Source organism: Odocoileus virginianus, chromosome 26 (assembly GCF_023699985.2).
Source record: "Odocoileus virginianus isolate 20LAN1187 ecotype Illinois chromosome 26, Ovbor_1.2, whole genome shotgun sequence".
Taxonomy (NCBI): Eukaryota; Metazoa; Chordata; class Mammalia; order Artiodactyla; family Cervidae; genus Odocoileus; species Odocoileus virginianus.
The window spans coordinates 35,869,863-35,896,134 of NC_069699.1; the positions used below are offsets into that span (position 1 = coordinate 35,869,863).

Genomic DNA, 26,272 nt, shown 5'->3' on the forward strand with positions numbered 1-26,272 from the left:
CCTCATCTAATTGGAAATCAGAACCAGCTAATTCAGAGTGCTATTGCGAACCAACTGGAAAACATAAGTACTTAGCAGAGAGCTTGGCATTTAGTAAGTGCATAAAGCTATGATTTACTATGAGGTGAGAATCGCTATGCATGCAAGATCCTATGATCTAGGGGCTAGGAGAAACAAAGAACCTGGCCAAGGTCCACTGTCATCAACTGGCTGGGCCAGGCTGAGCCCAAAGCTGGCTTCTTGGGCCTTAATGTGACCTCTCTAGGTCTTAAATTGAACATATACAGTGAGAGGGCAAAAAACCTTACAATACGTGTTAAAGAAGTTCTCCAACAAAAATGGGCTGAAATGAATCACTTTGGCTTCAAAGGTAAACTCTGGTTTACCTGGAAAATTCACACTGATATTCTGGTCACCCTGAAGATACCAGGTAAATAAAATACCATGGTATTTACCTTCCTGCCTTCTAAGATGCTTAGCTGTGGGGCTGACTGGCCTCAGGTCTGTTTCAGAAAATTATCACTGCTTGTTTACTCTGTGGGCATACATATAAATTTACCATGAACATTTCAGAAGGCCTTCAGTCACTTACTGAGGCCAACCTGTGCGAACTTCATTTAATGGTTAACAGTTCCTTCAACCCTACTCCAACCAAATCTATATGAGGGCAGGGAAAGCCCAGTACTTGGGTCCAGTTTAGTCACACGCAGGCATCCCCCTGACCCCAAGCCCCATGACTGAGCTGTTTTCAGGGTCTGCTAAGCACCCATGTAGTGGACAGACCTTACTATTGAGAACTCAGTCTCCTTCCTGGCTGAGGAGGGATCAGCCTCTCATCTCAGAAGCCAAGTTCAGGCCTCTCTCTCTGCTTGGTAATACCTGTGTCAACTTAAGCAGATAAAGCAAACAGTAAATACGATTATCGAGATTTCTAGCTCCTGATTTAGGACACAATAGATTTTTGTCTAAATCAGACTCTTAGGATGCAAGGAGTGCTGTGGAGATGAGGACATTTTATTTCCTGCCATAAAAAAGAAATCTCTTTTCATTTATGACACAATGAAGTCAATAAAGAAAGGGCTTCATTATAGTCAAAAGACCAATGAATCTCCTTTGGAGATAATCTCTGTATAAATAAAATATGCCAACAAGGTTGGTTTAATCCCAAGGGTTTAAACTGCATGTTTAAAATCCCTTTATGTGTTGGCGCCCTGCTGAAGCCAGTGACCTTCAAATTATTAAGATGTGTTTTAACTGCGGGAAAGGCACGAATCATTTTCTGGATTTCTAAACTAACGGTTAGCAGCAACATTTTGTTTTGTAATGTTCTTGTTAGAAAGTTAGATTTTCTAATTTCCAGAGAAAAAACATTTATAAGGACATTTGTGTTTGACAATAGGCACATTTGTAAAAGCCCTTTCAACATGCTCTATAAACAGGCTAATTCAATGAGCTGAGTTCTGATTTTAAAAAGCCTCATATGATGAAAGTCTAAAAGAATAAGTAGCATAATACACTGAATATAATTTGTAGATGACATATTACATATAATGCTTCATTAATAACTACAGTGAAAATGTAATTCCTTAATTAACAACTGCAGTGAAAATATAACACAAGCTTGGTGTTTCAAAAGATTACCCCAAAGGTGGAAACAGTAGATTTTTAAAAATACCTGCAGATATTAATAATAATATCAATTTAATAATAATATGGATCCAACTGCCATGGCCTGGGTTCAATCCCTGGTTGGGGAACTGAAATCTTGCAAACTGCACAGCGTGGTCAAAATAAAAATGATGATGATGATCTTAAAGGACACAAGTTTGTGACTACTTCAATATCTTAGAAGACAGACTCCTAGAACGGGGCTGATAGCTAGGTCATTACATTCAATTATGCTTTATCTTCCCAGAGCAACAATGGGAGATCAGTAAGCATGGAACAATTGATTTTGAAAAGCCATTAGTGGGATGTATTAAGAGTCAAAGCCCCTTTAATTCTCCTGAAGAAGTCACAATTTAACTTATCTGGAAGAAGACTACATACTTTTTTCAAGCATTATACACAGAGCAGATTTCGCAATTTAAAAAATTTCATGATAGGGACTATCCTGGTGGTCCAGTGGCTAAGACTCTTTGCTCCCAATGCAGGGGACCTGGGTTCAGTCCTTGGTTAGGGAACTAGAGTCTGCATGCCACAACTAAAGATCCTGCATTTTGTAACTCAAGATCCCACATGCTGCAACTAAGACCCAGCACAGCCAAAGAAATGAATGAATTTTTAAAAAAAATTTCCTAATAAAAGATGTCACTTCTCTAGTGATTGGAACTGTCTGGTAAAATGTTTGCATAAAGAGTTCTCTCTCATATGCTTGGCTAACCAACCTTCGCTGCCACACTGGGTTTATAATTTCCACACTGTACAGGATTTAGGTGAAAAAAAAAAAAGTCTTCATTCTTACAACACTATCTTTGCCAATTAAACCAGGACACTATGAAGAGTCTAAATTCCTAAATTTCAGTTAGAGCTAGTAAACCTGATAACTCAAATTTCCTCAAAGGTTCCTATAAACATCTGTCTCTAAGAGATGAGTATCAAAAGGTTATTTAGCAAAGCTTTCCTTAACCTTTTGTCTATTTTATAATATTTTTTTAAGAGCCAGTGTAACTTGCTGGTTCTACTTATGCTTTGGGATTTCAAGATCAGAGCTGTTTATCCGTGAATTTGCACCACAGCAGAATCATCCAAAAGTTGGTGATTTAGAGTCTAAATTTACTCAATATTCAACATGTTTCTGAGCTGTTCTCCAAGTCATTTAAATCACATAGCCCTGGGACTTCCCTGGCCTAGTGTTTAAGACTCTGCGCTCCCAATGCAGGGGGCCCAGGTTCAATCCCTGGTCAGGGAACTAGACTCCTAGACTCCACATGCTGAAACTAAGAGCTTGCATGCCACAATCAGAAGAGTCAGTATGTCCCAACAAAGAGCAAAGACCCCATGTGTGGCAACTAAGACCTGGAGCATAAAAAATAAATCACAAATTCCTACTTGGCACAGGGAATGGAGATATTAGGGGGCGGGAGTCATTTTTTTAGGAAAGAAAAGAATAAAGATGACTAGGAAACAGAGGAAATTTTTTTTTTTTTTTTTTTAATTTTGGATATGGAGGAAACTTTAGCAGAAGAATGATGAAATGCTCTCATGGAGGATGAAGGAGAATTTAGTGGAAAAGCAAGTGGTCAGTGCTACTGAAAGAAGAAAATCCAGAAAAAATTTTAAGAGAACAGTCACATGTATTTGAAGATGCCTTGATTTAAGGAAGCAAAATCCAAATGAGGCTGAAGTCCTCAGGTATCAGAACTGTCAGAGGAACATGCCAAGAGGTGGCAGAGCCATTTCTAAGCATCTGTGCTTTGAAGTCACACAGAGAATTCCAATGCTAGCCCACCATTTATCCATGCAACCTCAGGCAAATTAAAGGATATCTCTGAGCCTCGGTTTCTTCATCTGTGAAATGGGGGTATGGATTACACCACTTTCCCTAAAATTGATGTTAAAAAAAAAAAACATAAACCACATAGTTTTGATCAATAAATACTCAATAAATATTAGATGATGATGATATTTTCTGAGGAAGGCTAAATGCAAAGTAAGTTCTAGGATCAGAGTATGTTACACATTTTATAATGATGACTTAGGGACTCTACAACAGTTCGGTAGCTGAATTTTCAGTCTCTGTTGCCCACACTTCAAAACTGTGTAATGGTTCAGTTTACTAGTCATTGTCTGGAAATACCTTTTTTGAAAAATCAGTGATAGAAAGAGAGGGGTTCAAATGGTGAAATAACTTAAGTTGATACATCTAGGACCTAGAAGTCTTCCTGTTAGGTTTCGAATATGGACAAGTAAGTGAGATCCAGTGGGCAGGGTAAGTATTCCATATTAGTTCTATAAATATCCTACTATTTTTAGACATAAAAACAATTAGAGGAACTTCCCTGGCAGTCCAGTGGTTAAGATTTTGCCTTCCGATCCATGAACACCGTGTTCATGGATCGGAAGGCGAAATCTTAAATGAGTATACTACCCAAAATAATCTATAGATTCAAGGCAATCCCTATCAAACTACCAAAGGTATTTTTCAGAAAACAAATAATTTCACAATTTGTATGGAAATAAAAAAACCTCGAATAGCCAAAGCAATCTTGAGAAAGAAGAATGGAACTGGAGAAATCAACCTGCCTGACTTCAGGCTCTACTACAAAGCCACAGTCATCAAGACAGTATGGTACTGGCACAAAGACAGAAATATAGATCAATGAAACAAAACAGAAAAATCCACGCACCTATGGACACTTTATCTTTGACAAAGGAGGCAAGAATATACAATGGAGAAAAGACAATCTCTTTAACAAGTGGTGCTGGGAAAACTGGTCAACCACTCATAAAAGAATGAAACTAGAACACTTTCTAACACCATACACAAAAATAAACTCAAAATGGATTAAAGATCTAAACGTAAGATCAGAAACTATTAAACTCCTAGAGGAAAACATAGGCAAAACATTCTCCAACATAAACCACAGCAGGATCCTCTATGACCCACCTCCCAGAATATTGGAAATAAAAGCAAAAATAAACAAATGGGACCTAATTAAAATTAAAAGCTTCTGCACAACAAATGAAACTATAAGCAAGGTGAAAAGAAAGCCCTCAGATTGGGAGAAAATAATAGCAAACAAAGCAACGGACAAAGAATTAATCTCAAAAATATACAAGCAACTCCTGCAGCTCAATTCCAGAAAAATAAATGACCCAATCAAAAAGCGGGCCAAAGAACTAAACAGACATTTCTCCAAAGAAGCCATACAAATGGCTAACAAACACATGAAAAGATGCTCAACATCACTCATTATCAGAGAAATGAAAATCAAAACCACAATGAGGTACCATTTCACGCCAGTCAGAACAACTGCTATCCAAAAGTCTACAAGCAATAAATGCTGGAGAGGGTGTGGAGAAAAGGGAACCCGCTTACACTGTTGGTAGGAATGCAAACTAGTACAGCCACTATGGAGAACAGTGTGGAGATTCCTTAAAAAAGCTGGAAATAGAACTGCCATATGACCCAGCAATCCCACTTCTGGGCATACAAACCGAGGAAACCAGAGTTGAAAGAGACACGTGTACCCCAATGTTCATCTCAGCACTGTTTACAATAACCAGGACATGGAAGCAACCTAGATGTCCATCAGCAGATGAATGGATAAGAAAGCTGTGGTACATATACACCATGGAATATTACTCAGCCATTAAAAAGAATTCATTTGAATCAGTTCTAAGGTGGATGAAACTGGAGCCTACTATATAGAGTGAAGTAAGCCAGAAAGAAAAACACCAATACAGTATACTAATGCATATATATGGAATTTAGAAAGATGGTAACGATAACCCTATAAGCAAGACAGCAAAAGAGACGCAGATTTACAGAACAGTCTTTTGGGCTCTGTGGGAGAGCGCGAGGGCAGGATGATATGGGAGAATGGCATTGAAACATGTAAATTATCATATGTGAAACGAGTCGCCAGTCCAGGTTTGATGCATGAGACAGGGTGCTCAGGGCTGGTGCACTGGGATGGCGCTGAGGCATGGGATGGGGAGGGAGGTGGGAGGGGGTTCAGGATGGGGACACATGTGCACCCGTGGTGGATTCAAGTCAGTGTATGGCAAAACCAACACAATATTGTAAAGTAAAATAAATAAATAAATAAAAAATAAAAATAAGGGGTTAAAATCCAAAAAAAAAAAAAGATTTCGCCTTCCCATGCAGGAGGCACAGGTTTGACCCCTGTTTGGGGAACTAAGATTCCATATGCCTCATGGCCAAAAAACCAAGAGACAAAACAGAAGCAGTGCTGTAACAAATTCAATAAAGACTGTAAAACTGGTCCACATAGAAGAAATTATAAAAATTAGATAATTCCTAAGGTAAATCATTTAAAAGGATACTAAGGAGGTCTCAATTAAAGAAAAACTGTGCTGAAACTTAATGAAATTACAAACTATGCTACAAATTTACTAAATAGGATTGTGTAGTTTTAAGAAAAATAAGGGATTGTGATCTGGTTGAAAGATTTTTAAAGAAAGGTCATATAAGGCAACTTCTCGGTGAAGGGTGATATAAGTTCTCTGTCTAGGCACATCCCCACGGAAGGCTACTGCTATCTATAAAAACCTGAGGAAACCCTAGAAGAAACATCTCATGTTTGGTTTCTCCAGGTAAGTCCTCTAACACTACACCATTTAAAGTCATTCATTCTCACAAATGTGTCAGAACTCATCAAGGGGATGTGTCTACTAGGATTGCCCTAGCAGTCCAATGGTTAGGACACTTCACTTGCAATGCACAGGGCAAGGGTTCAATCCCTGGTTGGGGCACTAAAACCCCACATGCCTTGTGGCGTGGCCAGAACATTAATAAACTAGGTAAGCAACAAAGATTTACTATATAGCACAGGGACCTATATTAAATATCTTATTTCAAAAAAAGGATGCATCTACTACGCCAAGGGAGTTTCAACTGGATTCTGTGGATTTCTCAGCTAGTGGAGAATCTTACGCCGTGGAATTGTTCCTTTCATGTATTTCTACCATCAATGAGTGAGACTCTCACATTTAAATAGATATGCTATTGGATTATGAGTTTTTTACTTGCTGCTGGAAAATGAAGCAGAGGACATTCAAAGAGCATTTCTGGTCCAAGACACCTACTCAGAGGTGCAGCAAAGCGGCCACGACTGATGACATTTTCTGAGGATTCCAGGGAACTAAAAGTCCTAAAATCCAAGCCCAAGAACACAGTGAAGCCGGCTGTACCCAGTGGATGTGGATCTGTGTTTGGGACAGTCTTAACCTGGGGACTGTGCAAATGCTTGCTGTCCACAAATGCTGGGAGGAATGATACCACGATTTGGGAAGGTGAGCATCCACAGCTGACAACTCTGGCTTCCATGAATGTTTCCAAACTGCCCTGATGTGTACCACCTCATGCGATCTTTAATATCCCGCTCACTTTGCAGATTCTGGAAACTAGGCTCAGAGAGGTCAAGTCATTGACCTAGGTTTCATGGTGGAGGCAGGGTGAGATCCTTGGTGTTTTGATTCCCTATCCAGGGGGAAAGAAACTAAAAATGCAAAGACAGTGCAATAAGTATCTCACCACTTAACCTTTTAAAATGGATTTCAATCGCATAGCTACGAAACAGCTGTGTTTGTTGGCTGAATCAATTCAGAGGGGAGAGGCCTCGGGCATTTTCCAGAGGTCAACACATATTCTAGGTGATGCGAGAGGAAAATGATTATACACGCACTGCTGCACAAATGCGGTAGAGTCAACAAAACTTATTCCAGGGGGATGGGGGGCTGGTTCCTGTCTGCCTCTTCTCAAACGCAAAGAATGTAATAAAGGGTGAGGGTCAGTGGAGAACAAACCTAACACAAAACCTACCCATCTGTATGGGAATTGTTTAGCAGCCACAGAACGATCCAGTGGGGGACTTACCCAGAGACTTTTCTGCTACCCTCTCATTGCTGTGTGACAAGCTTTAGTGAGAGAAGCTCACAGAATGGTGAGAACATGGCCAATTCCAGCAATATCTAATGTCTTAACCTATAGAGACATATAGGGCCAAACCGGTCCCCAACCATATCTAGAGAAGACGTGCAAACAACAGCAGGGTTCCTTCTGGGGATTCAGAAAGTATTGCATCTCCGAGCCTCATGGCAAAGGTCTTGAAAGAACTGTAAGGAAGCTTTGCTCATATTCATCATTCATCCAGAGAGTTCGAGAATGCCTACCATGTGCCAGGTGTTTATTCTTGCACTAAGAAGACATCCATTTGCCTTAGGGAAGCACTCATTGTAGTTGGGGGAGACCACAAACCAAGTAAAAAGTATGGTGTACTAGAGGATGAAAAAAACCATTCTAGAGAATGAGGCAGACAGCTGGGATCCAGGGTCTGCAGGGGAGTGGGAGACAGCACCTCTGCTTACAAAAGAATGATGTCAAGAGGATCCGTGTACACACTGCTATATGTAAAATGGATAACTGGGACTTCCCTGGTGGTCCAGTGGTTAAGACTGTGCCCCCAATGCAGGGGGCCCGGGTTCAACTCCTGGTCAGGGAACTAGATCCTAGGTGTCAACTAAAGATCCGACAACTGAAACCTGCTGCAGACAGATGAGTAAAATAAATATTTAAATAAAATGGATAACCAACAAGGACCTACTGTACAGCACAGGGAACTCGGCTCAGTGTTACCTAGCAGCCTGGATGGGAGGGGAGTTTAGGGGAGCATGGATATGGGTGTTATGGCTGAGTCACTTTATTGTATACCTGAAACCGTGACAGCATTGTTAATAGGCTGCACTACTCCATTGTAAAATACAAAAGGATGAATGTATACAATTAAAATACGTGTTTCCAAGTACAGAATGCAACCCAGAGGAAGAACACTTGATTCTCGCACAACAAGAAGAGGACTGCAAATAAAAACGATGGAGAAGTGAAGAAGTGAGTGTTAGCTGCTCAGTCATGTCTGACCCTTTGCGACCCCATGGACTGTAGCCCACCAGGTTCCTCTGTCCTGGTGGAATGGAATTCTCCAGGCAAGAATACTGGAGTGGGTAGCCATTCCCTTCTCCAGGGATCTTCCTGACCCAGGGATCGAACTTGGGTCTCCCGCGTTGCAGGCAGATTCTTTACCATCTGAGCCCCCAGAGAAACCCAAAAAACACTGGGGGCCACCTTTAAATCACTCATACCATCTATCAGAGTTAAGCCACTGACGAACTTCTCCCCTCTGTGGCATCAGCTGAGATTCACTAGTGTCCTGCCTGCAGTGCAGGAGACCTGGGTTTGATCCCTGGGTCGGGAAGATCCCTGGAGAAGGGAATGGCAACCCACTCCAGTATTCTTGCCTGGAGAATTCCAAGGACAGAGGAGCCTGGTGGGCTACAGTCCATGGTGTCGCAAAGAGCTGGACATGGCTGAGAGACTTAACACTTTTCACCAATCCCTACCCCAACAGCACCTGAGCATTCCCTATTTGTACCAAGGACAAATGAAACAGATACCCGACCAAGAACATCTCTCTAGATCCCCATACAAAGAGCCTAAGTACGAAAACTTTCAACCATCATGTAATTATTTTCAGAGTAAGGAAGCTTAGGATAAAACTTTAAAATATATATGTAACAGTATTTCAGTTTTTTTTAAAGCAAGCACACATTGCCTGTTATAACAAAATTGAGTCCAAGTAGACTGCAAATACATAAGTATGTTTTCCCCTTTTTTCTACTCTTTCTTCCCTTTCTTCATGAGACTCTACATCATGTGAACTCATAGTCATCTGTTCTCTGAAAGATGATTTCATTACATGGAAGATATGTAAAGGAGCAAAGATTTCATTAAATTACCCTTAGTTAAGGCTCTCTTAGACTGGATGAGCTTGAAAAGACTATAAAAATAATATTTTGTTACGGCTGTCACATAACACTGAGAACAAAAAAGAAAAACAATTAGCCCACTGGAAACAGGAGTTGTGTCTTACTTACCCGGAATAGGAATGATTGGAATACTTTCATTGGGGACCACCCGAGGTGAACTGCTATCTTCCACGTAGAAATGAGCTGTCTGAAAACATTTTCTGTGCAGGAAAGAGAGAAACAAACAGTGAGAGAAGAGAAATACACTTTGTCTGAGTTCACCATCTTTCAATTCTTTCAGACTCTCCCGGCTTTCTGTTTCACCCAGCACTGAGCACATACCCATGGGAAAGGAACAAGATACAGGAGGAAGATATCCAGCAGATTGGAAGCCCCCCCCCTCCCCCGCAGCTGAAGAATATCCACTTTTTATTACACTGTACCCATCCCGAGAGTTAAAAGGGACAGAAGTTAGTCATGAGCCACTCAGACACATGAAAAGTTGGCATGAACTGAGGAAACTTGCTGTATGAACTGCAAGGATTAGCTCACAATCTTCCCCAATTCACCCTGTTCAGAGGAAGAATCATTCGCTATTCTAACCTCTCAGCACCCAAGTTCACACCATACCTCGAACCCTTCCAAATGCAGTCATCGAACGGCCCAAGCACACAATAGCACCCTATTGTTAGCGCTCGGCGGAGGCCCCCACCCCGAGCCCCAGACAGCTCTTCACGGGTGTCAGAGGGCTTCCAGGGGCAAGCACCCTGGCCAGACCACATCAGAGACCCGCAACCAACGCTGTCGAGTGTCGTCTGCATGTCAGGGGTTCTGTCTGATTTTTACCTGGACTTGAGACAAAGCAGGGAGCAGACACTGGTCATCACCGGACAGGCGGGGAGCAGAAAAGCCATCGGCGGCTCGCTCAGCCTCTGCCTGCTGCCGCCGGCCGGCCCTCGGTGTTCCCGCGGCCACGTCACTGCTCACTGCGGCCCTAATGAGCTGCCGGAAGCACCAGCTGAATATTTAATGAGGCTGCTCAGCGTGAATGGCTATTGTGACCAGAGACTGGTCCCTGTTCATCTGGCAGAGGGGCTTCACAATAGCTGGCCCCACTGCTGGGTCTTTGAGACAAGCAGGCGGCAGCCTTCTGGTGCTTGGGGTCCCAGGGACCGAGGCCACGCCTCTGGCGTCTCCCAAGGGCCCCGGGTACACCCAACTAGAGCTTCACTTTTTCGGGGGGTAGGCGATGGGTATCCCTACCACTGGAGTAAGTCAACTTTTCTTTGGAGCTGTCTTGGCTCACCTGATCGCAAGTACTCTTGCGATGATGCTCTTGGGTGTCTCACGTTTCTACGAAGCCAAAGCAGAAGGGTTTGGGGGGAAGAGGAAATACCAGGGAACCTCAGAGAGTACAGGAGATCTTGGTGGCAGTGAGGAAACCTCTGAGTTCTGCAGATTATTGGAACTGTAGGTTTGCACGGAGCTGTTATAGCTACGCACAGTCAAGAAGGATCACAAGTCCCAGTGCGAAGTGTTTTCCTTCAAGCAGCGCCTATGTTCAGACAGGAAGTAGTTCTAACCAACTGCACGCCCAGGCACGGCTATGGAAGCAGTCTGGAGGGCTGCTCCCTGCCATGAGAGGCTCCGGAACACAAATCACTCCCTCTCCTGGCACACGTCTCATGGGACTGCTCTCGCAGAGCACTGAACAATGGTTTTTTCCTATGAACTGCCTGGCATTTGTAGTATAAAGAATAGAACACGTTTTCACCGCTCACCATCTAGCTGTCTACCCCTAAATTTGGAAGGAACAGTCAGTCTGACCTAAGCTACAAGGACATGAAACATACAAAGTATTTTAGGGCTACGGCAGTGACGGGATCTTCTATTGAATGTGAAATGAAGCAGATTCATGTGGAAAAAAAAAACAAACCATGATTTTGTGATAGTTTCTTTCTGTTTAAGCTCTTCATTAAACTTTCTATTCCTCCATCCCTGCCACCTCCATGTCCCTGTCCCCAGTTAACACAGATTTCCAGAATGTAACCTTAAGAGTTAAAACACAGAGGATGGAGACTTTGCCAACCAGCTACAACCATAACCACCCAGCGTCATAGCTGAGGAGTATCTGTTTTTCTTAAGATATTGGACCACTTAAGTATTTAGTAGTCCAAAAAAGTACTGCACGATAGTGAAATGAATGACCCAGGTTACCAGCTCAGATTTGAACTATGCACAAAAAGGGGGAAAAAAAGTGGAAAAAGATACCACATAGCAAAGAATTCACTATTCTAAGACCATAACTATGCTACCTGATAGATTTCTAAAATACAAAGCATTAGTCAAAACAATCCGCGTTGACCAAGTGACTGTTAACATCAAACGACTTGGAAAGCACGAATTGACATGGCAGGTTCTTTTCCTGGAAGAAAACAGGCAGACGGTTCACTCAGACCCTCAGTCACACGTGAGGCCAGAGGCTCCACGTCCTCTTTGAAAAAAGCAGCATGGACTGAAGCACATTGCATGCTCCAAGTGTGGCTGTTTATAAAGGATTTTCCCTGGAGCAAAGGACGCTGGGATTGCCAGAGAAGGGCACACCCTGGGGATGAAGGTCAGAAGCTCCAGGACCGAGGCCCCTACACCCGCACCCGGAGGCAGGTCACCGGGCTTCCCTTCCTCACATGGATTCGGATGGGCACCCAACTACAGAACTCGGTGGCAAACGTTTTCCCTCGGAAAAGAGGTTTCTGTGGACCCAGTGAGCATTTATTCGGCACCCACTGCTTAGCATTCAGCACCACATTCTCTTTCTGGGAGCTTTAAAAACACCTCCTTGAGCCTGGCTAAGCATTTGAGTAATTTAGTGAATTATGTTGTGTGCACAACTTTTCTGCAGGAAAAATTAGGAACTATTGATACAAATGAAAAAAAGGAGGAAAAAAATCCAAGTTACTTTTGTCCTTCTCTCAGTAATCTTTACTACTGCTGTTTGTGGGGTGTATCATTCACACTTTCCCTCATCTAGTGACTGTTCTTTGACCACTGACAATGACAGAACAATAAACAAAAGATAGACAAGGTCTCGCCCTCGTGGTGCTTATGTTCTTTCGGGGAAATCAACCACAAACAAGTAAACAAACAGTTTCAAAGCATCAAGAGCTATGAACAAAACACAACAGGATGAGGTGGTGATAACTGACGGGGGAGGTGAGGGAGGGGTCCTCCCTGATGAGGTGGCCTCAGAGCTGAGACGCGATTAAGGAGGAAGGGTCATGGGAAGGCGTGGGGAACACCATGCCAGGAAGATCAGAAGCTGGTTAAAGAGCCTGAGCACAGAGCAAGCTTATCCACTGCAGGAACTGAAAGAAAGGCAGAATTAAGAGCAGGGACAGGAGTAGACCCAGAGAGGTGGGCAAGAGGCAGGTCATGCCAGATCCAAGGCCATAAACTTTGTTAGCATCTGTGAGCGATGGAAAGCCAACACAGGGCTTTAATGCAGACTGGAACGTTCTCACTCACCCCCTTCACAGCGCACGCTCTGGCTGCTGCATGATGAACGCAGTACAGAGCAGCAAGAGCGGAGCAAGGAGATCCAGCAGGGGCTACTGCTGGACTCTCATCCACATGCCGCCAGGCAGACAGGTCTTTTAACAAAATGAGATCATATTATACCACCTCCTTGCTAACAAATATGAACTGACATCCTCAGCCTGCTTGCATCTCCACATTATGGACACACTGCGCTGTTAGATGTCTAACTTCCTATTTCTTGAATAAGTGTTGGTGGGGGGGGTCTACTGTGGTCAAGAGACTGATGATTCTGCTGGTTTCTGGCCTCCTTTCCACTACCATTGACCACGTGGAGATGAATCTTCTGTGGGTACAAATTCTACACTGTGGGTTCAACACCTAAGAAAAGTGGCTGGTTCAGAGTCAGTACCACACGACATTTTATTTGACTTGCTCATCTCAGAGAAGTCTCAGAAGATGTTTTTCGGGGTTTTTTGTCTCTTCTTTTTTTTTTAAACCTTCAGTAGTACCCAGGAATTAAAAAAGTAAAGGCAAGTGATTTTGGAGAAGATGAAAAGAAAGTGTGAGTTTTAATGCCTCTAAATATCTAAATTGTGATGGGTTCCAAGAGGCTGTATTGTCTCTAATTCTGAGTTCAGGGAAATGGAGATAAAATTTCTGAAAATGCCTCAGTGTGTCACTACGCATGCAATTTAAAGTTCTATTTAGGTTCAGTTCTCCTTCAAGTTACTGACTTGAACATCTCTCCTTGAAGGAAACAGATTCTTCGGATCAAGAGCCACCCTTTTCTTCACACTGAGCATTTGTTTATGCCAGTACCTCGAACAGGGAAATAAACTCAATCGTGTTTGGAATAGAAAAAACAAAAAACAGTTTTAACTACAAATTATAGTCCCCTGGATACTCACCATAAATTTTGTATTCGCCTCTTCTCCCTTTTCTTTCTTTCCTTTTTCTCTGCCCCTCCCACCATGTCTGCTTTAAGAAACTGAAAACAGATCTTTTTTTTTTTTTTTCCCACTGACCCTGACTGGCTCAGTAATGATCTAAATTAGTTATCTTTTACTTCCTCTCATCTACCTTTCAGCAAGTATTTTCCTGATACTCTGTGCTTCCTAATTTAGGAATCTTGTTTTTTCCCTAATAATCTCTTTATTTCCTTTAAGATCACAAATATAGTATTTACTCCCATGCTGAACTAGCTCAGTCATTTTCAGATGTGGAAACCAGCTAAGCAAAAGAGGAGAAAAGGCTTACTTCACAACTCACATTACTAAGAGCAAAAACAAACAAAAAAGGCAAATTAAATTACTTGGTTTAACCTTACTTTCTACTATTTTTTTCTTTTGTATTTTTTTTTGTAATTTATTTTTTTATTGAAGGATAACTGCTTTATAGAATTTTGCTGTTTTCTGTCAAACCTCAACATGAATCAGCCATAGGAATACATATATCCCCTCCGATTTGAACTTCCCTCCCATCTCCCGCCCCATCCCACCCATCTAGGTTGATACAGAGCCCCTGTTTGAGTTTCCTGAGCCGTACAGCAGATTCCTGTTGGCTATCTATTTTACATTCAGTTTAGGAATTTTTAAAGTTCTCCTCAGTTTTGGAGGGTCCTGAAGTCAGTCAGCCCCCCTCTCTCTCTCACAAGAACACTCCCCACTGAAGCTTCAATCAAGTAGCGGCTGTTAGCAGCACGCAGCTCTTTGCCTTGGGCAGCTTTTAAACCCCACGTCGGGGAGCCCCGTTCCCGGTGATTCTAGCTGGGCAGGCCCAGGGTGGGTACACAGACCTGTGTCTCCTGCAAAAACTGTCCCCGAATTCGGGAGTGACTGTCTCTGGCGAAGGTACACTGCTAGAGAAAAACCGGTTCCCGAGAGTCTCCAGGCCTAAGAAAGCCCTAAAGAAATAAAACAATCCTGGATGGCGGGCACCTTTAAAATGCCCAGTGAAGACTCTACAATTTAAAGGGTCCTGTATGAGAAAATGAAATAGGATTAAGAATTCAAGGATGTTAACACAAGCTCATCTCAAACACAGAAAGAAAAACTGTATTGCACATAACTTGAACAAAACCGCAGAAAGTCTTCCTGCTTTGCTTCTGTGAGAACCTAAGTTCTCAGACATAGGATGGAATTCTCTAAGAGAGACCAAGTGTGCTGCCACTGTATGGAAAACAAGTTTCAGAGCACAGAAAAAAGTTAGATTTCTCAAATCAAAGTTGTTCCTCCTACAGCTACCTTTTAAGCCACCTCTGTGGCTTTATGGCTCTGCTTGTCTGCCAGCAAAATAAATTTTAGTTTCCATGAAGGAATTCCAGTTATAGATAGGAACTTGACTGTTAAGTAGTTCATGATGTTGTGATGTCCTCAATTGCAAGCGTCCTGCCACTTGAACAATGAAAACCAATCGAGTTAGAGGGCTTTCTAAAACCCACCCCTAGGAAGCAAGTACCACAATAAAGAGTTCCACCACACGTTCACTGAATGCTCCCAGATGGATGTAAGGAAGAGGCATTCAAGTTGGCAGGAGAGACTTTTCCTCAGTTCAACTCAAGTGGGAGCTGGAGCAGAATGAAAATGAAACAGGAGATGTGAGTCTGTGGGTCCCACTTTCCTTGAGCCTCTCACAGAGTAAGCATTTCTCACCTTGGAGAGTCTGACACTCAAACGTATGCACATCTCACAACACAGCCCCTGAATACAAGCCAACTGCCTCTATTTTTTGACCAAAGGTGGTCCACTATGTGCATCTTACAGGAAGCTCTAAGTAGCTAAGTGGAAACAGGCTTTCTGTACTACTCTCCATTCATTCATCCTTTCTGAGAACACCAACATGGGCTCCTGGGTTTTAAGATGTATAAGCAAGCTGTGACTAGAAGTCAAGAGGATGGTGCCCTACATTTCTCTCCATGTGATCAGATGCACATGGATTCTGGCTAGAAACTCCTTGGTTTCAAGACCACACCCCACTACCTGGGGCCCAGAACCCATCCAGGGTCTGAAGGCCTCGTGGTAGGACTGGGTATGTATGTATGGATCAGCCGGGCTTTTAAAAACCCATAGTTTTCAGTTTACAGTCACAAACAATGGGTGTCAGGTTGAAATTTCTAAAAACAATTTTCCAGTCTTTCAAGTCAGGCAGATACTTTGCAGAGAGAGTTTTTCAGAAATCAAAAATCCTACTCTTGAGACAGCACAGCCTACGTACCAAGGACATCTTCCAGTCAAGATGCAGCAGATATGGACTGAGATGCGAAAGCCATCAACGCCAGTCCCCAGAGCTCCCCATGGGAACACGCATGTTGCCAGCACAGGAGAGACTGGGGTGTTTAATTGGCCCTCTTGACAAATGAACCTCCCCCCCCAACCCCCCCCACACACCCAGCTGCTCTGGTGGTGCCCACTGTTAATAAACAGACTCAAGTTACAGAGGCTTCCTATTCAAACAAAACTACGGAGATAAGCAGGAACCTTCCAGGTTCGCCCTCCTGGTCTCGCATTTCTTTGCAAGAATCACCCAGAAGGACCAGTCTTCCGCAAAAGGCTTTCCTTTCTGCTCCTCCTGGTTTCCTGGGTACCTGCCCAGATAAGCCTCTGACATGTCCTCACAATTTCCTTACTCAGATCTCTTTCTGCCCCTCTAACAGGAAGCTTGGGATACTTTAGACACAAGATACTTTGCAAAAGCTAAGTGCTGACCTCCAGTCCAGGAAGACTCTATCTCGTAGCTGTCTGGAACTCCACTGCCGCCGACGGCAGACATCTGGATCTGCTTATACGAGACTTTCTGAAGCCTTTAGACACCTGGGTCAAACTGGACATCTCTTTGGTGAGCTTGAGACCTTGTTCTCATCCAGGGTCCTTGGCTTATGGTAACACTTCCCTCAGCATCACTATAACTGATGGGGCATGGGTGACCACAGGACAATATGCAGACTCCTATGAAAACCTGGGACTATGGAAGTGAAAGTGAAAGTCACTCAGTCGTGTCTGACTCTTTGCAACCCCATGGACTGTACAGTCCATGGAATTCTCTAGGCCAGAATCCTCGAGTGGGTAGCCTATCCCTTCTCCAGGGGACCTTCCCGACCCAGGAATTGAACCAGGGTCTCCTGCATTGCGGGCAGATTCTTTACCAACTGAGCTATCAGGGAAGCCTGGGATTATGAAACTACCCAATACTGATAAACAGGGATTAGGAACCAAGTCACTGTCTTCAAATTCAGCTCAATGGCTCTGTAATCACACTGGACTGACAAGGAGTTTGTCCATGGTGTGCAGCTCAAAATGCTAATTGGAGGCTAGAACAGGCAGGTGGCTGAGCTGCTGTTGAATATTAATTAAGTAATCTTAACTGATCTGTATACTGCCCTCACCTAACGTCACGGTGGCATGCTTGCTAATAATCTCATTCATTCTCATGCCGTCAAGCACAGAAATCATGTTAATATTTACTTTTGTAAATGGAGCTGCTGTAGTAAACCGTGTATGAATAAGAGCCACTTATAAATAGAAAGTGGTCATGTGCCTTCGAGGAAGATGATTGAGGGCTATGTGAAAAAGACACAGATTGATTTATTATGGCAAAACATCTCAAGAAATCAAACCAGCAAAGACAAAAGTAGAAGGGAAAGGCTGTGGGAGTTGATGGGCTTTTTCATTAAAGAGGAGGGTCTGCTAGAAATAAAGCAGGGGTCCCGCCTTGGAAAGCAGGCCCATGTCAGTTCTCAGCAGAGACGCTTTCATGTGCAACCACTCACTTGCGTTAAGTTCCCTTTATTGCATCTGAAATCACTCTGTAAAACTCGGTTTATACTCAGAGTATCTCTTCAGGAAGGCATCTTCTAGAAAAAAGGAATTCAGACCTGTGCTTCTTATTTGCATATTCTTTTAAACCTTCAAAGGGATGTTGAGATCTGACAAATACTAATATCCTCGTGGGCATAATCTAATGGCCTAATTCACATGAGGGTGCTCCCAGGCATCCTAGGACAGATGACTGTCATACTCTGGATTAGTGGGGCTTGTCTGGTGTGAGGAGGAGATGATGGGAGAAAGGAAGAGAAAAGCGAACAAAATTGTTTTGGAAATGATGGGTGGGTGGGGTAACAGAGCAAATATATTAAATAAGGAGAAAATGTTTGGAAATAGTTTGGATCTCATGTGGATAGGAGAGATGTCCCATCCAACTCTGGTTACAACTGGAAGGGACAAGACTCTGACTTCTGCAGTGAGAATTTTATTGGAGGATACAAACTGCCTCCAATTAACATCTTAGGAAGGTGGGAGAAAATTAACAAATAATACGCAGAGAAGCAGCAGCAAACTTCCAGGCTAGACATTAAGTTTGCCCGGAGACCCTTGCAGACACCCTCAAGTACTGGTAACGCTTTCCGGGAGATACGAGAGGAAAAGGTAATTTCATGAACCATATTTTGACAAGACCAGAACTTGAACAGGGCAATGTGTACATTCCAGCTGGTTTTAAGAAAGTGAGCACTCGACAGTCCTTGCCATACTCCCGGCTGATACCCAGAAAGAAGGCCTCAAGTCCACTCCGGTTCTGTTAGTGCGCTGATCTGGATGTTCTCAATTTCTGAACTGAGGCTTCGGGAACTCTTCACCTTATCTTTCCCACTGTTGCAAGAGACTGACACAACACCCTGCTGACTGGAAGGGTTAACAGGGACAGGACAGTCCAGCTTATTTCAGGCAGGAGCTAGTAAATGCAAATTCACATTTCATTTACTGCATGTATCACTGAGTATCTGTATCATAAAGTGGCCTGGTAAAAACCTTTGCCAAGTACTTATTTCATGAACATAGTGACTGAACTAAGTCCGTCAGGTTTTTGCTGTGAGAGCTATTTTAAGGATCGACTGAGGTGTTATGTGCCTCTCCACTAAACAGCCCCAGATTGTAGTACTTTTAAAATATTTGGGACCATCTGGGGGAAAAAAATGATTCAGACATCACACTATCAGTCAGGTTTCATTCCAAGTGATTTAAGAATTTCACATTAACATTTGAAGCCATAAAAGTACCTTAAAAAAAAAGTAACCTCGGTTGGGGGAAAGACTTTCCAATGAGAATTCAAAACTCAGAAAGCAAAAGAAGACTTTATGGATAAATCTGATTATATCAACATCAAAGCAGCAGCATAAACACAGTTAAAAGGCAATGTACAGGTTAGAAAAATACATTTGCAACCTGTACTGCTGACAAGAGATCTCTCTCTTGATTAGAAAAAGACCAGCAATGCAAAGAAAGAATGAGCAAAAGATCGACAATTTATAGTAAAAGAAATACAAGTGGCAGAGCCATTGGAAAGATATGTAACCTCACTGATAAAATACACTCAGACACATTTTTCCTTTTCACCTGTAAAGTTAGCAAAAATACCAAAATTTGACAACATGCTGTGCTGGAGAAGCTGTAGGTAAACAGGCAGGCTCACGCATTTCTGGCAGAAGCCCGCCTTGCCCTGGGCAGGGCAAACAGGCACTATCAAAGTCATGAAAGGATGTGGCTCAGAATACAGCCAGTATCTTGAATTTACACTAGAAATAGACCTATCAACTTGCAAAAGAACATATCAAGTTATTCACCACACTACTGTCAGTCATAATAAGACTTGGAAGCAACCAAAATGACCGCCATGGGGGAATGGTGCAATAAATCACAACACAACTATACAAAGAAAAACTGTGCTTCTGTAAAAAAAGAATGAGAACTACATGTGCATAGAGAAAAAAATCATGTGATGTGAAACAAAGGTTTCTGATAGCATATGTAGTATTTTGCTCTGTAAAAGGAGATAAGGGAATATACTGAGTAAATTCATATATATCCACACACACACACACACACACACACACACAAAACCATCTCTAAGAGCAGACAATTAACTAGTACTAATGGTAACCATGAACAGTGTGAAAACGTGAAAAGATAGGACACTGAAAGATGAACTCACCAGGTCGGTAGGTGTCCAATATGATACTGGAGAAGAGTGGAGAAATAACTCCAGAAAGAATGAAGAGATGGCGCCAAAACAAAACCAACACCCAGTTGTGGATGTGACAGGCAATGGAAGTAAAGTCTAATGCTGTAAAGAACAATCTGCATAGGAACCTGGAATGTTAGGTCCATGAATCAAGGTAAATTGGAAGTGGTCAAACAGAAGAGGGCAAGAGCGAACGTTGACATTATAGGAGTCAACGAACTAAAATGGACTGGAATGGGAGAGTTTAATTCAGATGACCTAGTTTAATTCTTGACCACAGATACTACTGCGGGCAAGAATCCCTTAGAAGAAACAGAGTAGCCCTCAAAGTCAACAAAAGAGTCCAAAATGCAGTACTTGGGTGCAATCTCAAAAACGACAGAATAATCTCTGTTCGTTTCCAAGGCCAACCATTCAATATCACAGGAATCCAAGTCTATGCCCCAATTAATAATGCCAAAGAAGCTGAATGGTTCTATGATGACCTGCAAGACCTCATAGAACTAACACCCAAAAAAGATATCCTTTTCATCAAGGGGACTGGAATGCAAAAGTAGGAAGTCAAGAGATACCTGGAATAATAGTCAAGTTTGGCCTTGGAGTACAAAATGAAGCAGGGCAAAGGCTAACAGAGTTTTGCCAAGAAAATGCACTAGCCATAGCAAACACTCTTCCAAAAACACAAGAGAAGACTCTATACGTGGTTATCACCAGATGGTCAGTACCCAAATCAGATTGATTATATATATATTATATATATGTATATTATATATTCTTTGTAGCCAAAGATGGAGAAGCTCTATACAGTCAGCAAGAACAAGCTGACTGTGGCTCAGATCATGAACTCCTTATTGACAAATTCAGACTTAAATTGAAGAAAGTAGGCAAAACCAGTAGACCATTCAGGTATGACCTAATTCAAATTCCTTACGATTATACAGTGGAAGTGACAAATAGATTCAAGGGATTAGATCTGATAGAGTACCTGAAGAACTATGGACAGAGCTTCGTGACATTATACAGGAGGCAGTGATCAAGGTCACCCCCAGAAAAAGAAATGCAAAAAGGCAAAGTGATTGTCTGAGGTGACCTTACAAATATCTGAGAAAAGAGAAGCTAAAGGCAAAGGAGAAAATGAAAGATATACCCATATGAAAGCAGTGTTCCAAAGAATAGCAAGGAGATATAAGAAAGCCTTCTTCAGTGATCAATGCAAACAACAGAGGAAGACAACAGAATGGGAAAGACTAGAGATTTCTTCAAGAAAATTAGATACACCAAGGGAACATTTCATGCAAAGATGGGCACAATAAAGGACACAAATGGTATGACCTAACAGAAGCAGACAATATTAAAAAGAGGTGGCAAGAATACACAGAAGAACTATACAAAAAAGATCTTAATGACTCAGACAACCACGATGGTGTGATCACTCACCTAGAGCCAGACATCCTGAAAGGCGAAGTCAAGTGGGCCTTAGGAAGCACCGTAACGAACAACGCTAGTAGAGGTGATGGAATTCCAGTTGAGCTATTTCAAACCCTAAGAGATGATGCTGTGAAAGTGCTACACTCAATACGCCAGCAATTTTGGAAAACTCAGTTGTGGCCACAGGATTGGAAAATGTCAGTTTTCATTCCAATCCCAAAGAAAGGCAATGTCAAACTACTGCACAAACTAATGTTCAAACTACCGCACAACTGCACTCATCTCACATACTAGCAAAGCAATGCTCAAAATTCCCCAAACCAGGCTTCAACACCGAGAACTTCCAGATGTTCAATCTGGATTTAGAAAAGGCAGAGGAACCAGAGATCAAATTGCCAATATCCATTGGATCATAGAAGAAGCAAGAGTTCCAAATAAACATCTACTGCTCTATTGACTATGCCAAAGCCTTTGACTGTGTGGATCACAACAAACTATGGGAAATTCTTCAAGAGAGATGGGAACACCGGACCACCTCACCTGCCTCCTGAGAAATCTGTATTCAGGTCAAGAAGCAACAGTTAGTACCAGACATGCAACAATGGACTCATTCTAAACTGGGAAAGGAATATGTCAAAGCTGTATATTGTCACCCTGCTTATTTAACTTATACACAGAGTATATCATGTGAAATACTGGACTGGATGAAGCATAAGCTGGAATCAAGATTGCCAGGAGAAATATCAATAACCTCAGATATGCAGATGACATCACCCTTATAGCAGAAAGTGAAGAGGATCTAAAGAGCCTCTTGATGAAAGTGAAAAAGGAGATGAAAAAGCTGAAACTAAGGTCATGGCCTCCAGTCCCATCACTTCATGGCAAATAGAAGAGGAAACAATGGAAACAGTGAGAGACTCTTTTCTTGGGTTTGAAAATGTCTGCAGATGGTGACTACAGCCATGAAATTAAGAGACACCTGTTCCTTGGAAGAAAAGCTATGACCAATCCAGACAGCACATTAGAAAGCAGAGATGTTACTTTGCTGACAAAGGTGTGTGTAGTCAAAGCTATGGCTTTTCCAGTAGTCATGTATGGATGTGAGAGTTGGACCATAAAGACAGATAAGAGCTGAAGAACTGACGCTTTTGAACTGTGGTGTTGGAGAAGACTCTTGAGAGTCCCTTGGACTGCAAGGAGATCCAGCCCGTCAATCCTAAAGGAAATCAGTCCTGAATACTCATTGGAAGGACTGATGTTGAAGTTGAAGCACCAATACTTTGACCACCTGATGTGAAGAACTGATTCACTGGAAAAGACCCTGATGCTGGGAAAGATTGAAAGCAGGAGGAGAGGAGGACGACAGAGGACGGCATCACTGACTCGACGGACATGAGTTCAAGCAAGCTCTGGGAGCTGGTGATGGACAGGGAAGCCTGGCGTGCTGCAGTCCACTGGGTCGCAAAGAGTCGGACACGACTGAGCGACTAAACTGAACTGAACTGAATGGTTACTTGTCTACAATGGGGCAGGAAGCAGGCGGGTGTTTGGGTGAAGAGATAGTGATCTCAGGGTAAATATAATTTCATACATTTTGCTTTCTGAACCATGTCAATTATTACCTATTCCAAATTTAAACGTACAACTTGCTTGAGAAAGTAAATATTTGGATCTGATTTTCACTGCCTTTTCTTCTCCTTTCTGGAGGGTATCATCAACAACGACTTCTTACAGCCTTGGTCCTGCATTGGCGATCGTGTCCACTCTGGGACTGCCCAGGGCCCTCTCTCCCACAAAGGAGGAGGAGGAGTGATAAAGCCAGTGAGGTTAGACAAAGGAGACAAGGTGGGAGCCAGAGGAGCCGATGGAAGGGCACCTTCCTGCAGCAGCCTGGGAGAGAGAGTATGGCGGGGCAGCCAGGAGGAGAAGAGCAGAGACTTGCAGATCAGGTCAGCATGCGGCCCAGGTCTTCACCAGGGAGTGGTTAGCACAGCACGTGGGGGTGTGAGAAGGGTCATCGCTCGGGTCTCAGACCACAGAGGGGGCCGTCCCCACTGGGTCGCCTGAGCAGCGTGGCCCTAACAAATAACTTCTCAGAGCCTCGATCTCCTTGTCTTCTGATGGTGTAATAGATCTCACACAGTCAGCATTTTATACATATTACATTTACTCCTCACAACAACTCCACGACAAGGAACCATCACAGACCCATTTTCTGGAGGAGTCCATTGAGGCTCAGAGAGCTTAGGTAAATAACTCAAGGTCATAGTCACAAAAGAGGCAGAGCTGCAGTTAGAAGCTACTACTCCCTGAGCCAAGGTCTGTCTTAGCTGCTACACTATTAAAAAAAAAGTAAAGTCAAAACTATGATTCACAAGTAGGTGAATTCTATAAATACTTGCAGTTTCCCAAGATAGTCCTCGGGAAACTTCTAGACCTACATAAAACTGTTCTTCCCCCAAGCTTCTGGCACTCAGAGGTAGAGAAGATACCAGAGGGACTGAGTGCTTTATAACAAAACATAGCCTCTCTAACGAGCCCACTCGCTCATTTGGGGCCAAATACAAAAATCAGAGCTAGTAACAGTCCACCTGGCTGTGGCATTGTGTCTGGAAAGGACTTAGAAACTGGATGGGCATTTATCTTTGTACCATTCACAAGGTAATGATGGCTTTTTAAAGTGTTAAGAGTCAAAACTACATTATATTTATAATGAGCTGGGCATGAAAGTTGGTCATTTAAGTGAGGTCCAAGGTCTTTCTCTTAAGACTAGATCTTTGAATCTAAAACTTATACAGAGGGTTTTCTATTTCAGTTTTTACTCTTGAAGTGTTGAAAATGGGATTCAAAATTAAAGACTTCAATAAAGAAAAAGAGATGATAGAAAGAATAATTGCATTACCAGTTAGCAGTTACTGCCTTTCTCTAAAAGCCCAAAATTGCACTGTTCAGGTTAAAAGAAGATAGATCATAGAATTCCTCATTAATCTTCCACAATTCTTATACTATACCTTTTTAGATCTCACAGCTATCCCAGATTATAGTGGGTACATAGCTACAATTTCATCTCATCATCTGTTTTAGCCACAACCAATGGAGACAAATAAGTTCATGCAAAAAGTCGAATATAAATTCAATAAACTGGTTCACTGAAAAGGAACAAGGGTCTACTCACAACGAAACATTGATTAGTGAATTATTCTAAGTGGCCATTTAATATTAAAGTATTAATTATCATCTTAAGTAGAGTTTGCCTAGATAAGCCTTACAGAAAGTATCAAGGGCTTACGTGTGGTGATTAAGATTACATAACCCTGACTTCTAAAGGTTTATTATAAATCTCTCCAGGACAATAATTTTTTCAAGTACTCAAGTCATCAAAAACTCTTGTATTTATTTGAATTTTAGCCTTCTTGTGGAAAAAAACATGCTGTAACCCATTTATTTCTCTGTTTTCTTCCAGCCCTTCTTCTTTAACTCATTGACAAATTTAGGTTTCTAAAAGATACTTTTCACTCATAAGGCTAAATGCATGCATAAAGTGGTTTTAAAGCTCTCAAACATGCAAACATCTGAAATTTAAGAAAGAAAAGGGATGCAACAGACATACAAACACATAAACATAGAATATCCCCATCCTAGAAATAAAAAACATCCCCCTCCAACGGCAAAATCAGGCAAAGCAAGCACACACAGGACATACTGGCATCGCTACCCACTGCCCGCCAGCCGCACTGGTGTTTGCAAGCCATCCTTTTGGGAGCTGGGGTAGAACAGGTGAGTTTCAGCACTGGGCTGTCTGGAAGGCTTGACTCTCCATGGCAACAGAACAAAAATCCGGCAAGCCAATCCCGGCCAAAGAGACCCCCTCCCCACCTTCAGCTTGACTGCCCCTCACCTGCTCCCCTTCTCTCCTCTCTCCCCAGAAGAAGGCACTTCACGGAAACGTCTGGGAAAGCCCTTGGACTTTATTTTGTTACACCCTCTAAATGGACAAAAAACAGAAGAGAACAGGTGTAGAAGACAGTACTTTCAATCGGCCACCCCTCCCTCCCATTTCACAGACCAACCCCACCACCAGACCTCGCTGGGGGCATGCTCCAAAGAGAAGGGTTTACCCACAAAGATAACTGGGCTTCTTAAGGTTTTTCACAACTGAGGTAAGAAATGCAAACAGGGAAATTCTGCTCTTAAAAAGCAGTCTTTAAGATACTAGCAATCTGTTATCACCCCCACTGTGATCAGAAGGTTAAGGATACCACCGACCCAGTAACGGCTTCTGATGAGCCTCCCACCTTTGACAAGCTCCTCTGGCAAATAGGATGGCTTAAAACACCACTGGGATAAACACAACTTGGCAGGAACAGGTTGGGCACCGTTTGAATGAACCTCATTTCTGCCACCAATTTCTCTGAAACTGGTGCTGTGAGACTGGTCTGGGGCTTGGTCTTTTCCCCATGCATGTCTCTCATCTCTGGAAAGACACTTTGATTCATAATACAGGGGGTGGAATCACACGAGGGCACCTCAGATACAGGGGTGGGGTAGCAGCGGGCAAGTGACTGCAGTACACTAGGTCTGACATTTAATTTCCTCTTAATACTTAAATAAGCAGAGCACTGGAACCTTGGCTCTAGTATTTAAAAAGATGCACTGTGGTCACCCTGAGAAATGTTGCTTTAATTATATGTAACCCCCAAACCACCTGCGCTATAGGATTTCACATCAAAAGGATTTTCTATTCTTTCTCAACTCCATTAATAGAACAGTAAAGACTAACAAGGATATGGAAACGTTCTCCTTTTTT

The 26,272-nt window shown here is 42.5% G+C and overlaps 1 protein-coding gene across 5 annotated transcripts in view; it reads right to left on the reverse strand.

Annotated features, from left to right (window-relative positions):
- PTPRG (protein tyrosine phosphatase receptor type G) overlaps window positions 1-26,272 on the reverse strand; it is a 751,060-nt gene that overhangs the window by 52,572 nt on the left and 672,216 nt on the right. For 4 of the 5 annotated variants that reach the window (XM_070455761.1, XM_070455760.1, XM_070455763.1 and 1 more), the window contains 2 exons: window positions 25,364-25,450; window positions 9,619-9,710 (listed from right to left, as the gene is read on the reverse strand). In XM_070455761.1, coding sequence (XP_070311862.1) covers window positions 9,619-9,710; window positions 25,364-25,450 — 179 coding nt within the window. The remainder of the gene's footprint in view (window positions 1-9,618; window positions 9,711-25,363; window positions 25,451-26,272) is intronic. The other variant, XM_070455762.1, reaches the window with a different exon arrangement.